At 42.0% G+C, this 16,861-nt stretch overlaps 1 protein-coding gene across 1 annotated transcript in view; it reads right to left on the bottom strand.

Annotated features, from left to right (window-relative positions):
* The window catches only part of mau2 (MAU2 sister chromatid cohesion factor), a 71,088-nt gene that overhangs the window by 39,312 nt on the left and 14,915 nt on the right, over positions 1-16,861 (bottom strand). The window contains exons 4-8 of the mRNA XM_073068127.1: positions 12,185-12,280; positions 6,294-6,388; positions 4,613-4,640; positions 2,180-2,335; positions 1,141-1,287 (exon numbers count right to left, since the gene is read on the bottom strand). Of these exons, the coding sequence (XP_072924228.1) occupies positions 1,141-1,287; positions 2,180-2,335; positions 4,613-4,640; positions 6,294-6,388; positions 12,185-12,280 (522 nt within the window). The remainder of the gene's footprint in view (positions 1-1,140; positions 1,288-2,179; positions 2,336-4,612; positions 4,641-6,293; positions 6,389-12,184; positions 12,281-16,861) is intronic.

Here is a 16,861-nt window from a genome sequence, read left to right on the forward strand (position 1 = left end):
TGGAAAGGAAATGTACTTTGATCAATGTGATGTTTATTTTGTGAATGTAACTAGAAAACACCATATTCACATATACCTTAGATATCTGGATCTTTTAAAATGTCTTTGACGAGGTGACACAAAAGAGAACATGAGATTGGGAATAATATGGCATGGATTTCTCAGTGTTTTTTCTATTTACACAATGTGTCTTTAGTATGCTCATCAGTCTTTATGTATAGTTTTTAAACAAATTCTATTCTGTTTCTTGTTTTCCTGTAAATGCCTGCAAAAAATGAATCTTCAGGTAATAGATAGTGACAAATACATACTTTGATAATAAACTTTACTTTGACTTAGTATATGTAGAGAAAGCAGATTAGAAGCAAACAGGTTATTTTCTGATTGGAACGTTGTGACATATGGGACACCAGAGGGAATGGCGTCGGAACTACAACTGCTCAACCTATATCAAGAAAGTGTAATACATTCAGGCTGGGTGGCATACAGGACACGGAACTACTGCTAGATGAGTACACATTATCCGTTATTTATCAGCTGTCTTTGTTTATATGAAAAGATTCAAGTCAACAGAGATACAAGATGCAAAGGGAAGGACATGCAGATCGAATCTAATGTGGAGCTTCATCCACTCTGATTTAAAAGTAAAAAAGCAGTATTTAAAAAAAAATGAAAACTGTAAGTTAGTATTCAGAGGTACCAAGATGTCCTTTTTATATTGATGATTTAATATTAACAAATAGGTGCAGCAAATGATAACTCTACTGGCAAAGTATATTACTGTGGTGAAACTGCAGCTGGAATACCATGTACAAGTCTGGCATTCCTACCCACAAACTGGCACGTGATGGAGGAAGAGCTACGTTCATCTGATTGATTACTAGGATGGTAGATTTGCAAGGATGCGAGAGTCAACCAAGGATTTATGGAGTTTACTAAAAGCAGTAATATCATTCAGATGAAAATCTTTACAAGGCTGAACATGAAGACACACAGAAGAAAAGAAATAACTTCATGTAGAGTAGCGAATCTAAAGAATTTTCTTCCCATATGACCAGTACTGATTGCGGACCTTTAGCCCAACAAGTCCTGTTTCTGTTGCAGTCTTATTAACCCCAAACCCCTGAAGAACTTCCTTACCAGATAAACCAAGACACACATATGTTCCTTGGGTAGCCAGTGAAAGAGGTCTGCAGGATTACTGGGTAAGATTTCATCATCATGTAATGTGGAGATGGTTTGAATACACTGCTGCAGCTGCTTCAAACAAGGCTTCACGCTTTTGACCTGAAGTACACATTATCTGTTATTAATCAATTGTTTTTGTTTTTCAAACTGCTTGCATCTCAAAAAAGTATATTTTGGAAAATATTATACAAACATCTCTGAAGATCTATCCTGGGCCCAACATACTGATGCAATTACAAAGAAGGTGTGACAGCAGCTATATTTCATCAGGAGTTTGAGGAAATTTGGTAAGTCATCAAAGACTCTCACAAATTTCTGCAGATGTACCATGGAGAGCATTCTAACTGGTTGCATCACCATCTGGTATGAATGGGCCACTACACAAGATTGGAAAAAGCTGCAGAAAGTTATAAACTCAGCCAGCTCCATCATGGGTACTAGCCTCCCCAACATCAAGGACACCTTCAAAAGGCAATGCTTCAAAAAAGATGGCATTAATCATTAAGGACCTTCTAAGCCAGGACATGCTCTCTTCTCATTGCTACCATCAAGGTGGTGGTATAGGAGCCTGAAGAGACACACACATATTTTAGGAACAGCCTCTTCCTCTCAGTCATCAGATTTCTGAATGAACAACGAACTCATGAATATTACCTCACTATTTTCCCCAATACTTATTTAAATACTTTTTTCATACATACTTATTGTAATTGATAGTTCTTTTTAATTCTGCATCGCAATGTGCTGCTGCCACAAAACTACAAGTGTCACAACATATGCCAGTGATATTAAACCTGATTTTGATTGTGAGCTGCATCAATTAATTTTAACTATAGGTGCAACCATGTCTGACTAATTTTAGTACTCTACCTTGCAGATCTACAAGTGTTGCTACGAATTCCATTTGACAGAAACCAGCTAGATTATACTGAAACACTATAAAGCAGGTTTAACAGTGCTGGCACTGTTTAGATAAAGTTGCTTTGCTCACCTGCCCTGCATCCAGATAGTGTGTGACTTGTAGTACCAGAAAGAAGACACGCAAAGACTCCTTCTGTATGGGATTTCCCTGCCAGTTCTCTACAATCTGGCCGCATAGAGTCAGCAGAGGATGAACCTCTTGCAGTTTCCGTTCCATCAACAGCAGCTGGGGACCAATGGGAGAAAACATTACTTAAACATCTCAGCTACAACCTGAACAGTCATGGAATTAATCAACAACACTTCCACTGACCATCACCAATAGAATTCTGGAACTGAACATCGACAGTTTATTCATTTCCATACATGCTGCCTGACCTGTTGAGTCTCCTCAGCATTTTGAGTGTGTTGCTCTGTAACTGACACCTTACTATAAACTGCAGTGTTTGGTACTACTCACTGTCACTGTGAAGATTATGCCCTGTACTTTCAACTCTGAAACGTGTGAATAGAATTGCCTTACATAAACATTATCTTTTGAAGGGATTTTTTTTGGTAGCTCACCCACCTGCAGTTTCTGGCACTTGATGGAACTGACCTGGTTAATAGATCATCAATCAATCTGATGGTAGCCTTCAACCTGATGGCAAGAACAATGATTTCTCCAACTTCCAGTAATTTTCTTCCCCAACCCTCTTCTTCATTTCTCCACTCTAGCCTCTTACTTCTTCTCCTCCTCACCTGCCTATGCCCTCCCTCTGGTGCCTCTCCTCCTCACCTTTCTCCCACGATCTGCTCTCCCCTCCTATCAGATTCCTTTCTCTCTAGCTTTTTCACTTTAACAATTTTTTCCTCCCAGCTTCTTACTTCATCCCCTTCCCCCACCACCCAGTTATTCTGCCTTCTTCCCCCACCTTCCTTTCCAGTCCTGATGAAGGGCTTCAGCCTGAAGCACCGACAGTTCATTCACTTCCATAGATGTTGCCTGACCTGCTGACTTCCTCCAGCATTTTGTGTGTTGATTGATCTTCCAGCAATGATGAGCTCTGGGAAACACTACCCACTGACATTATGGTAGCAGCTCTGAACATGTGAGCTAATTCTACATAAACTGCATCATTACAAAAAATGCTGGGAATATTGAGGTAGCACTTGTGAAACAGAACCAACTGAAGACACCATTCAAGTTCTGACCTGAAATGTTAACCATTTCCATTTGCACAGTTATTGCCTGGTACACTAAATATTTTCAGCATTTGTTGTTTTCCAGCATCTACAGTTCTTTATCAAGCCCCCCCCCTCCCCCCGAATTAAAATTGATTTTTTTTCTCACTTATGACAACACAAGGAAAACATTTTGCCCACTGGCTCTCTTAACAGTGTGGAGCAATGAGGGATCTTAGGAGTCCATGCAAGTTGATAGGATGTTTAAGATGGTGTAAGGTGTGTTGGCTTTCATTAGTCAGTGGATTGAGTTCAAGAGACACGAGGTAATATTGCAGCTTTACTTCAGTTGGAGCACACTTCAAATACTGTGCTCACCTTATCTGGTTATCTCACTCATTATAGAAAGGATGTGGAAACTTTAGAGAGGGTGCAGAGCACATTAACCAGGAGAGCATGTCTTATGATGATAGATTGAGCTATGGCTCTTCTTTTGGTTGAGCTGAGTCCTGCCAAAGAGTTTCAGCCCAAAATGTTGACTATACTCTTTTCCTAGAAGCTGCCTGGCCTGCCGAGTTCTTCCACCATTTTGTGTGTGTTGCTGGGATTTCCAGCAGCTGGAGTTTCTCTTGTTTGGCTTTTCTCATTGGAGCGAAGGAAGATGTGATGTGACTTGATTGAGATGTACAATGATAAGAGGTGCAAATTGATAAGATAGCCAGAGACATTTTCCCAGGCTGGAAATGGCTTATACAAGGTGGCATAATTTTAAGGTTATTAAAGTATAAGACAAGTTCTTGTTTTAATTTATTGTTTTATATATAAACAGAGTGATAGGTGTATGGAACACCCTGCCAAGGGTGTTGGTAGAGACAGATACATTAGGGACATTTAAGAAGCTCTTAGGTAGGTCCATGGATGATGGAAAAATGTAGGGTTATGTAGGAGGGAAGGGTTATATTGACCTTAGAGTAGGTTAAAAAGTGCCTGTACTGTGTTGTGCTTTTCTGTGTTTTATGTTAAAAGAGATCCAGCTTGATTTTTGGCAAAAAAAAACTCCCTGAAATTTCATCAGTACCAATGCTCTTGGCCTGATCAATTCAAGCCCCATTGAAGAACCGCAAGGATATTTAGTCCCAGACACCGAGTTCTCCTGCTGAAGTTCACTGTGTTGCAGTTAATGTCCTAGAAGTCCTGTCCCCCTCCAGTTGACTGTTATTATGAAGGGATTCTCCCTTCCATTTTGTCTGCGATGAGCACAGATGGCACAATGTTTAGAGCAGGGAAAAATGCACACTCATTAAGTCAGTTAGCAATTATATGAATCAGAAACACTTACCATGCCTTTGCTTAAGAGGAAGAGCGCTCTGCAAGAGAAGTAGTTTACATTTCCAATTAGGCATTTATTTCAATAAAAGACACGCAAAATGTTAAACCTCTCTGGGGAGAATTCACAATACATTTGAGATTTTCTAGAATCCTGCTGCAGAGAACTAACCAGTGTCCAGGGTGACATCCCAGGGTAGCACTGAGGGAGAGCTGTAGCTCTACGGGTGCAGACTGTCAAGCATGGCATTACTGAAGATGCCACCTACCTGCTCTGTCCCATTTGTGACTCCAAACTCAATGTGAATGACTATATTTTTGTTAATTCTTTTTATTTTTATTTTCGGGAGCTGGGCTTTGTTGTCAAGTTAAGCAGGTATTGTCATCTTTAACTGTGCTTGAATTGAGTTATAATTTCATAGGACATTTAAGAGTTAACCAAGCAATAGTGGACATGGAGTTCTATACAAGTGCCAGATTCTCTTCCACCCATTTCACTAATATTCACCAGGGGTTTTAATGATAATCCAGTTGTTCTTGAAGTCATTATTAATCAAAGGGCAGTACAATAGTGTAACTGATTACAGTGCCAACACTGTCGATAAGGAATTTGTACATTCTCCAACACAGTCTGCTTGCTTGCTTGCTTCCCCATTCTTTTTAAATTTTGTTTTCTCTTCTATTGTTAAAGGGTGGCACAGTAGTGTAGTGGTTAATGTACATAAATACAGTGTCCGTGATCAGAGCTTAATTTCCACTGTTGCCTGTAAGGAGTTTGTACAGTCTCCCTGTGACTGTGTGTTTACTCTGGGTACTCCAGTTTCTTCTCACATTCCAAAGATATACAGGTTAGGGTTAGTAAGTCGTGGGCATGCTACATTGGCACTGGAAGCTACGACAACTCGGGCCACCCCTAGCTCATCCTCAGACTGTGTTGGTCATTGACACAGGTCAAGTGAACTTGGCCTTTCCTCTTTGGAGCGACAACGGATGAGAGGTGACCTGATAGAGGTGTATAATGGGGGGGGGGGGGGGCAATGATCGTGTGGATAGCCAGAGGCTTCTTCCTCAGGGTTGAAATGGATAACACAGGGGGGCATAGTTTTAAAGTGCTTGGAAATAGGTACCGAGGGGATGTCAGGGTCAAGTTTTTTCACACAGAGAGTGGTGGGTATGTGGAATGCACTGCCAGTGGCAGTGGTGGAAGCAGATAAAATAGGGTATTTTAAGAGCCTCTTAGACAGGTACATGGAGCTCAGAAAAATAGAGGGCTCTGCATCAGGGAAATTCTAGACAGTTTCTAGAGTAGGTTACATGGTCAGCACAACATTGTGGGCCGAAGGGCCTGTACTGTGCTGTAGATTTCTATGTTCTATGACACAAACCCCACATTTCACTGTCTATGTTTCAACGCACATACAACAGATGAAGGTCATTTAATATTTAAATTGTTGTTTCCAGAGTCCAGATTATTGAAAAATTTTAACTTCCGCAGCTGTCATGGTAAGATTTGATCGCCAGTACCCGGATTACCAGTCGGATAGCCACTGCACCAGCAACATCTCACTCTGAAATGAGCCAGCAACCAGCAGACATCAGACCATCTCTCCATAAGATGGATTTATTAAAATAAAAAGCTTGTGGCTTGGTTTATTTTGCCAGCTGTTCGTCAGTCGCAGTGATTTGGGACTTACCTGGTATATTCTGATCCCACTACTCTCGCATACTCAGCTCCAACTCCTAAGAGGTCACATGCTGAGACCAAATCTTTTTCTAACGTGTGCAATTGCTGTCAGAAGAGGAAAACAAAATGAATTAAAGGACTGCTTTAATTTTTTCCTTCCTTTAAAATATGAAAATGAGGCGTATTTCTTCTGACCATTGGGTGCATGGAATGCCCAGTAAGGAGTAGCACCTCTGGTGAAGGGACTTGTCATGTCCATTCTGGGGCAGCTCATCCACTTTTGGGCCCCCCCAGACACTCAGCTCTCACCTGTGGCCCCAAGTAGCTGTTTGTGGCGACACCCCAGTACACTGTTCCAACAAGTGGGCTAAACGAAGTGAAGGTAGCCAGAAGTTCTTATACCACGGCGAGACAGGAACACGCCTGTCTTAGCATGTGAAGTCAGCTCTGGTGAACTGAGTGGATAAGTTCTACAGAGCCAAGAAGGTGGCTCTGCAACGCTCCTCAGAGAGCAAAGGGCATAATGAGGCACAAGAGAAGTCATGGTCATCCACTGCAACATCAATTGCAACAACTACTCAACTTGTTGCAACATCAATTGCAACAAGTACCACTTGACTCAAATGTCCAAGGTTGAGAGAATGGAACTGCCTCATTGAACAGCTCTTCCATTTTAAAAACTCTCCCACACAGGTTTCCTATCATAATCAAATATGACAGACAACCAACAGAAAATGTAGAAATACATGGTGTATAATGTAGATGAATTTCACCCAAAAGGAAAGAACTGGTACAAGAAACATCAAATGGAGTGAACTGGGCAGCTAGACTGCCACCTCCACCTACTGATTCAACAACCAGGCCATCCATCCCAAGGTCCTGCACCGCTATCAATAAACTTGATCAGAACGTCAATGGGCAGGAATATTAGGATCGGACAATTTCCCTCAGCAATTACAGGATGATTTAAATCAAATATGAACCTATCCGATAACTTCCAACACAGGCTACTGACAAATTCTAAAGACTGAAACAATCATACGGGAGAGTAGATATAGGACAGAGATGAGGAGAAACTGTTTTTCCCAGAGACTAGTGAAAATGATACTGTGGAATTTACTGTACAGGGAAGCTGCCTCATTAAATATACTTTAGACTGTTAGATGTTTTTACAGCAGTGGAATTAAGTAGGTGGGGCTGAGTCTATGGCCAGATCAGCCACGGCAGAGCAGGAGTGACAAAGCTTATGTTCTTGCGGTGGTACTCTCTAACCTTGTGAAAATCTCTCTTCCTTCATTCAGAGCCACAGTGCAACCATTAAGTTAAGAAGTGTGCCTTGAGTCCACACCGGAAAAGACAACACTGACTGGTGAACATTGTGGGCTGAAGGACCTGCACTGTATTGTAGTGTTCTGTTCGAAGATGCTCAGGACAGAGCAAGAACGGTATGGAGGGAAAAAAACTGCTCAGTAACCAGATCGAGAGGAAGATTAAACATCTGATTGATTGTCATCACCATTAATTCAGTGGTGGCATTCCTTGTGACGAATTCACAAAAATTTGGCTTTTACATTCACCACTGAGCTGTGAGACACAGCCACATATCAAGGGCACAGGTCTTTCAGCCCATCTAGTCTGTGCCAAACCATTAATCTACCTCGTTCCACAGACCTGTATCCAGACAATAGCCCTCCATACCCCTCCCATCCATGTACTTTATCCGATTTCTCTTAAATGTTGAAAATGACCCCACATCCACCACTTCCACTAGCAGCTTGTTCCAGTTTCCCCACCTTCTGAGTGAAGGAGTTTCCCCTCATGTTCAGCATTTAACCTTTCACCCTTAACCCATGACCACTACTTGTAGTCTCACCCAACCTCAGTGGAAAAAGCTGTTTGCATTTACACTATCTATACCCTCATAATTTTGTATACTTCTAACAAATCTCCCCTCATTCTCCTATGCTCCAGGGAATAAAGTCACAACCTACTCAACCTTTTCCTAAAACTAGGTCCTTAAGTCCTAGCAGCTTTCTAAATTTTTATCTGTACTGTTTTCGATCTTATTTCCATTTTTCCTGTAGGGAGGTGGCTAAAACTCACAAAAATCTTATTGGAACATAACATCCCAACTCCTGTATCCAATATACTGATTTCAGAACACCAATGCACCAAAACCTTATAACCCTATCAACCCGCGATGCCACTTTCAACAAATAATGGACCTGTATTCCCAGATCCCTTTGTTCTACCACACCTGTCAGTGCTCTACTATTCACGGGTCCTCCCAAAGTGCAACACCTCACACTGGTCTCCATTAAATTCCATCTATCATTTTCAGCCCATTTTCCCCCCAAGCTGTCCAGATCCCATAGCAAGCTTTGATAATCTTCCTCACTGTCCACTACATCCCAATCTTGGTGTCATTCACAAATTTGCTGATCCAGTTTACCACATCATCCAGATCGATATAGAAAACAACAATGGACACAGCACCTATCCCTCCAGCACGCCATGTCACAGAACTCCATTCAGAGAGGCAACCATCTGGAACAACTGTCTAATCCAATTTACTACCTTATCTTGAATGCCGAGCGACCGAACCTTCTTGACCAACCTCTCATGTGGGACCTTGTCAAAGTCCTTGCTGAAGTCCACATAGACAATAACCACTGTGTTTCCTTTAACTTTCCTAGTAACGCATGAAAAACTAACTAAAAGCCTTCAAATAACTTTTCCACTACTCAGGCTCACTGGCAATAATTTCTGGCTTATTCTTAGAGCCTTTCTTAATCAACAGAACAATATTAGGTATCCTCTAATCCCTTACACCTCATCCACACCTAAAGATTTTAAAAATCTCTGCTAGGGCAGACATCTACAGACTCTGTCTGTCTCCTGAGTAATTACAGATGCAAACAAAATGCATTTAAGATCTCCCCCTTCTCTTTTGGCCTCACACATAGATTACCTATCTCATCTTCCAGGAGACCAATTTTGTCCCTTGCTATCCTTTTGCTCTCAATATATCTGTAGAAGCCCTGAGGATTCTCCTTCATCTTGCCTGGTAGAGCAACCACATGCCTTCTTTTAGTCCTACTGATTTCCTTAAGTGTTCTTCTGCATTTCTTATACCTCAAGAACCTGTTATCCTTGCCTTTTATACTGACGGGTGTCAGAATGGTTGTTGTGAACTCCTTTTGGACTCGGGCTGGACTACAGAGAACAGGGAGGAGGTCCAGCCCCTGCACACATAGCACATAGGCCGACTGGTGTGTGGACATGCCCTGGTGCTCATGAACCAGATTCCCAGCTATGGGTAAATAGCCCCACTGCCTTGTGGGCAGACTCGAGAGAGATAAAGGCTATGGGAGTAAACCCAGTCAGTAAATCCGGAGTGGAGCCCCTAAGGCGGCTGGACATCATTGAACATCCTTCCGGCAGCTCCTGCAGCCAAGCTGGTGCCAAACGTATTGCTTCGTAAGTTTTACTTTTACTATACTAGTGAGGCCAAGAGGGGGATCTTAATGACTGGGCATCTCAGGACCTCCATAGCTTCCACCCAGGCTTGCAATGATCATCATCACCCATTGTCCTTCAAGACAAGACAGATGCCAACCTTTTCTGACAGGCACAAACAACCTTTGTACTCTCAAAATTTCACTTTTGGCCTCACATTTACCAAGTACACCTTTGCCAGAAAACAGCCTGACCCAATCCACACTTAACAGATCCTTTCTAAAACCATCAAAAATGGCCTTTCTCCAATTTAGAATCTCAAACAGAGGGCCAGACCAACTCTTTTCCATAATCACCTTGAGACTAATGGCATAATGATAACTAGATGTAAAGTGTTACCTTACAAAAACCTCTGTCACTTCCCCTGTCTCGCTCCCTAGTGATCTAGTATTACACTCTAGTTGCAACTTCTATATCCTGATTAAGGAAACTTTCCTGAACACAATTGACAAACTCTTTCCCATCCAGCCCTTTTACAGTTTGGGAATTCCAGTGAACATGTGGAAAGTTAAAATCATCTACTTATCACAACCTTTCTTTTTTGCAACGGTCTGCGATCTCTACAGATTTGCTTGAACTTTTGGGTGGTCTATAATCCCAATAACGTGGTCATACCATTCTTATTCCTCAGATCTGCCCACAAAGCCTCACTAGACAAGCTCGTTGGTCTGTCCTGTCTGAACACTGCCGTGACATTTTCCCTGACTAGTAATGCCACCCCTCCCCTTTTAATCCCTCCTGCTCTACCTAAAACAATGGAACCCCAGATACTGAGCTGCTCCTCCTGCAAACAAGTCTCACTGTGGCTACAATGTCTAATTCCACGTGCTGATCCATGCCCTAAGCTCAACTGTCTTTCCTACAATACTCCTACACTGAAAAACAACATTAGTCTCACCAGGCTCAACATTTCGATTCCTGACGTTGTATGTTGGTTTAATAACATTTCTCCATTATTTGTTCTGATGCTGTGGTTCCCATTCCCCTGTAAATCTAGTTGTAAACACCACCCACATACACACACAGCACTAGCAAACTTTCTCACTAGGATATCAGTCCCCAACCTGGTCCCTTCTGTACAGGTCCCACATTCCCTAGAAGAGAGTACAATGATCTAAATATCTGAAGCCCTCCCTCTTGCACCAACTCCTTAGCTGCATGTTAACTACATGATCCTGTATTTCTGGCCTCACTAGTACGTGACACAGGTAGCAATCCTGAGAATCTAATCATGGAGATCCTGCCCTTTAACTTAGCACCTCACTCTCTGAACTCACTTTGCAGGACTTCATCATCCATCCAAACCACGTCAATGGTACAAATGTAGATCACAACCTTTGGCTGCTCACCCTCCCACTTAAGAAAGCTGTGGACTCGATCTGAGATGTCCCCAACCCTGCCACCCCAAACCATCTGTGAATCTCAATCTCACTCACAGAACCTCCTTTTTGTTCCCCTAGCCAATGAATCCCCAATTGTTACCCTAACCCACTTCACCACCCCCCACCCACACTTCTGAGCCAGGCTCAGTGCCAGAGACTCGAGGGGGAATGGCCACAGAGGTTTCTACAGTGGCTGTCTTTCCCCTTTTCCCCTCCTGACAGTCACCAGGCACCTGTTTCCTACACCCTGGGTGTAACCACCTCCCTATATGTCCTGTCTATCAACCTCTCAGGCTCCTGAATGATCTGGATTTCATCCAGGTCCAATCCAAGTCCTTAACATGGTCTGTTAGAAACTGCAGCTAGATGTACTTTTTGCAGATGTAATGTCAGGGACACTGGAAGTCTCCCTGCCTTCCCACATCCCACAAGAGCATAGCAATATCCTGTCTAGCACCCCCACGGCTCTAAATGTGCAATAAGAATAAATAATGAAAAAAATACCTACTACCTGCACCTCTCCTCAGAGAAGCCTCTGAACCAAAGCCTCAACTCCCCTCTTCAACACTGGCCCACTCACTTAATGGCCACTCCGCTAAACCCAACTTTTTTGACACTTGCTAATTGCCTAATTATGTGCAATCTAATGTCTCCTTGGGACTGTGGTGTGCAAAATGTGCTGACTACTCCCACATACTTCTTTTGAACTCTCCCCCCCTCCACACAATCTATATCTCCTTTGGACAGTGGCACGCAAAAAGGAGGTTGGCTATTTTGAGAGTTGTGCTATGGAAGAGGAGTAAATGGAAAGTAATGCAAAGTTATGAAATGAGGGTTGGATTAGGTCACTGCAAATACCAACTTCGGGCTTTCCTCTGAAATGTCTCCTGGTTGATCAGAGGCACTCATTGGTTAAGCTCTCAGTTCAACACTTGTGACATAGTGAACCTTCACCATGTCGTGAACCCCACAGTAACCATAACAAACTAAAGATACATACTGCAAGCTGAAAGAGCAGTCGACAATGCCAGTAAGGTGTCTGCTGAGAAATCTGGATTGCTTTGCGTAGAAGTGGTTTTGCTGAATCAACCAGATTCTGAAAGGCAAACAGCATCATTTCTTTAAACAAAGTTATGAATCAGGCAGAGACATAAACGAAGACTTGTCTCACAAAATGTAAAACAAATACAATACACAACAATTGCAACAAATCTCCAAGCTAAAAGGTTTAGAATAAAAAATTCTTTCCTTCAATTTCAAATAGCAAAGGAACAATCAAAGTTTTCACAAAATGAGACTTTTTCTCATGGTTAGATTGTTTTGGATCAGCAAGCATTGCCTAAAAATTAGAACCAGAATGAAAGTTAAGAAATGCCTCTGCTCACAATAAAAATTCAGAAGTCTTGACCACAAACTTCTAGTGTTTAAGAGTCCTGGAGGGATATAGCATGGAAACAACACCTTCAACTCAGGTGCACACCAACAATCAACTATCCACTTACATCAATCCAACATTTCTCCCAGATTATATTCTTCCCATATTCTCTTCAACCTCTCCCATATTCCAGAAGTCAATCATGATACATATCTGCACATATTTGGGAAACAGAAGCAGCTGAAGAAAACCCAAGTGCTGACAGAGTTAAACTTGTGAGGCAGTGGCTCTGCAAGTTACAACTGTGCATCATAGCCCATCAGTCCCAAGAGCTACTCACCAATTCCTATTCATTTAGATACAGCGCAGAACTGGCCCTTCCAGCCCTTTGAGCTACACTGCTCAGCAACGCCCTATTTAACCCTAGCACTATCATGGGTGAAATTACAATAACCAATTAACCTATTAATTAGTACGGAGGAAACTGGAGCACCAGGAGAAAACCCACGCATTCCATGGGGAAGACATACAGACTCCTTACAGATGATGTCAGAATTCAAATCCAAACTCCGATGCACCAAACTGTAATACTGTCGCACTGTCTGCTACACTACCTTGGCACCCAGTTCTGATGCTTGGTGGCGATGTGTCTTCTCCATTTCTTTTTACATGGTGCCTCATGAGTTATTTATTAGTATTTTACAGCAACTGAAGTTTTGAACCCTGGTACATTTACCTTTTCTGTCCATTTCCCATCACCTCTTTGTTTTTAAGCAACTGTGCAATCTATATAAGCTTGAAAGTTAAGTTTCTGCCTTAAACAATTCTAGAAGTGAAATTTTTAATGTCATAGTCCTAAAATTTTGCATATTTTTTCTTGGGCACTAGCCTAAAGCTATATTCAAAAGGTGATGCCTCAAAACAGTGGCATCCATCCTGAAAAACCCTCACCACCCATGACACCTTCTCAGTGATACTATCAGGGAGGTGGTACAGGAGCCTGAAGACACACACTCAACAGCTTCTTCCCTATCACCATCTGAGGTCTGAACTACCCCACTACTTTGCTCTCTTTTGGTACTACAAATTTTTTATAGTCAGAGTCATAGGACACTACAGCACAGAAAGAGGCCCTCCTGCTCATTTAGTCCAGCCTGAACTATTAATCTGTCCAGTCCCATCAACCTCACCCAGACCATAGCCCTCCATATCCCTCCCATCCAAATTTCTCTTAAACGTTGAAATCAAATCCACAACCATCACTTCTGCTAGCAGCTTGCTCCACACTCTCACCACCCTCTGAGTGAAGAAATTCCCCTCATGCTCCCCTTAAACAGTTCACCTTTCATCCTTAACCCATGACCTCTAGCTCTAGTCTCCTCCAACCTCAGTGGGAAAAAGCCTGCTTGTATTTACCCTATCTATACCTCTCAACTTTGTATCTCTATAAAAATCTCCCCTCATTTTCCTAACTGCTCAAGCTGTCAGATTGCATGGGGATCATGAGTGAACAGCCCTTTTCAAGTCCAGCCACAAATTCAATTACATTGAGGCCTGGACTCTGTCTTGGCCACTCCAAGACATTAACTTTGTTGGTTTTTTAAGCCATTCCTGTGCAGCTTTGGCTTTATGTTTGTGGTCCTTCTCTTGCTGGAAAAGAAATCTTCTCTCAAGTCGCAGTTCTCTTGCAGACTGCATCAGGTTTTCCTCCAGGATTTCCCTGTATTTTGCTGCATTCATTTTTACCCTCTACCTTCACAAGTCTTCCAGAGCCTGCTGCAGTGAAGCATCCCCACAGCATGATGCAGCCACCACCAAGCTTCACAGTTGGGATGGAGTGTTTTTGATGATGTATGGTGATCGGCTTACACCAAACATAGTGTTTAGTCTGATGGCCAAAATACTTGATTTTGGTTTCATCAGACCATAGGACCTTCTTTCAGCTGACTTCAGCGTCTCCCACATGCCTTCTAGCAAATTCTAGCCAAGACTTCATGTGAGCTTTTTTCAACAGTGGATTTCTCTTTACCACTCTCCCATTAAGCTGTGACTGGTGAAGCACCTGAGCAACAGTTGTTGTATGCGCAGTCTCTCCCATCTCAGCCACTGAAGCTTGTCATAGGTCTCTTGGTGGCCCCTCTCACTAGTCCATTTCTTGCATGGTCACTGAGTTTTTGAGGATGGCCTCTTCTAGACAGATTTACAGCTGCGCTATATTCTACCCATTTCTTGATGAATGACTAAAGGGATATTCAGTGACTTGGAAATTTTCTTGTATCCATCTCCTCACTTGCGTTTTTCAATAACCTTGGCAGAGTTGCTTGGAGTGTTCTTTTGTCTTCATGATGTAGTTTTTGCCAGGATATTGACTCACCAGCAGTTGGACCTTCCACACACAGGTATATTTTCACTACCATCAATTGAAGCACCTTGACTGCACACAGATGTTCTCCATTTAACTAATTATGTGACTTCCAAAACCAAATGGCTGCACCACTGATGATTTGGTGTGTCATATTAAAGGGGTTGAATACTTATGCAATTATTTTGTTTTATATTTAGATCACTTTGTAGAGATCCATTTTCACTTTGACACAAAAGTGTCTTTTTCTGTTAATCAGTGTCAAGAAAAGCCAAATTAAATCCACTGTGATTCAATGTTGTAAAAAAAACATGAAAACTTCCAAGGGTGGGGGGGGGGCAAATACATATTTATTTTTTTAAAAACAGGCACTCTATATAGCTAGGGTGCCCAAGACATTTGCACAGTACTGTATATTATGTCTTTCCAGTTACCAAATAACACTTAATACTACTGAGCTAATACAAAGTCAAGTAATCTTATTTCTGTTTCTCAATCACCTTCCTACTTTAACCAATATACAGTACTGAGCAGAAATCTTAGGCACCCTAGCTATATACATGTGCCCAAGGATTCTTGCATGGTACTGTAGACAACCAACTCAGCACTGATCCCTGAAGCACACCAATAATCAAAAGCCTCCAGACAAAAAGGCAACCATCTACTACCATCCTTCAGTTTCTCCCACAAAGCCAATGTCTCATCCAGTTTACTACCTCATCTTGAAAGACAAGCGACTGAACCTACTTGACCAACCTCCCAAACAGGACCTTGCCAAAGGCCTTGCTAAAGTCCACGCAAAGCACATCCACTGTCTTTTCTTCATCAACTTTCCTGGTAACTTTATAAGACTGGTTAGAGACAACCTACCATGCACAAAGCCATGTTGACTCTCCCTAATCAATCCGTGACTATCCAAATACTCATGTATCCAGTCCCTTGGAACATCTTCAAATAACTTTCCCACTACTGATGGCAGGCCCACTGACACATAATTTCTTAGTTTATTCTTAGAGCCTTTCTTAAAAACAGAACAACATTGGCCATCCTCCAGTGTTTCACCCATTGCTCAGGCCCCTGTCATTTCTGTAGTCGCCTCCTACAGGGTCCAAGGGAACACCTTGTTAGGCCCTGGAAATGTATACACCTAATTTGTCTCTAACCAGCAAACACCTGCTCCTCTGTAATCTGTACTCTGCATGACCTTGCTGCCATTTTGCTTTGGTTCCGTAGACTCTTACCATCTCCCGAGTAAATATCTTTGTTCTAATTGCTATCCTTCTGTTCTTAAAGAATTTCCCAATCATTTACATATTTATCTCTGCCCATCTCAGCAAAACTGTAAACATATCAACTCTATTGCTATTGCCTGGAATTGGTGCCATTCAGATGAAGCAAGAGTTTTCTTTAATTCACATTTATACTTCCTTAAACGAGAAAACATCCTTGAGTCTTTGCAATATCCTTTTGAAAACCAGTGTCCTTCTCAGAAGGCGAAGCATGAGCAGGATGGCAGAGGTTTTATTTTTAAGTTCGAACTTTAAGTTCTACACAATTCCTTTATGGTTTTATAACAGTTCCCAGCAGCATGAAACATTGTCTTTAATGACCTGAGCACCCACACATCCAAAATCTGCTCTTTTCCAGTCCGAGACCAGTCGGCATTCAATGTAGAATTATTGCTATCGTTTTTATGAATATTCCTCTAAACCAGTGACTGTATTCCTTGTGTGACGAGGCTCAAATTTCAACACAATTACTATTGTAAAGATTGTATTAGTTAGCAGAAAGAGTCCACAGAAGAGAATTCCATGTTTAATCAGTATCTCTTATTGTTAATTTGCTCTTTGGTAACATAACTGAGTACCACTTGCTCTCCTTCTGCCAACTCCATGTTCCTTCAATTGTACTGTATGGAAAGACTCAATGGGCTGAATGGC

The sequence above is a fragment of the Hemitrygon akajei genome, chromosome 16 (assembly GCF_048418815.1).
Source record: "Hemitrygon akajei chromosome 16, sHemAka1.3, whole genome shotgun sequence".
NCBI classification, from domain to species: Eukaryota; Metazoa; Chordata; class Chondrichthyes; order Myliobatiformes; family Dasyatidae; genus Hemitrygon; species Hemitrygon akajei.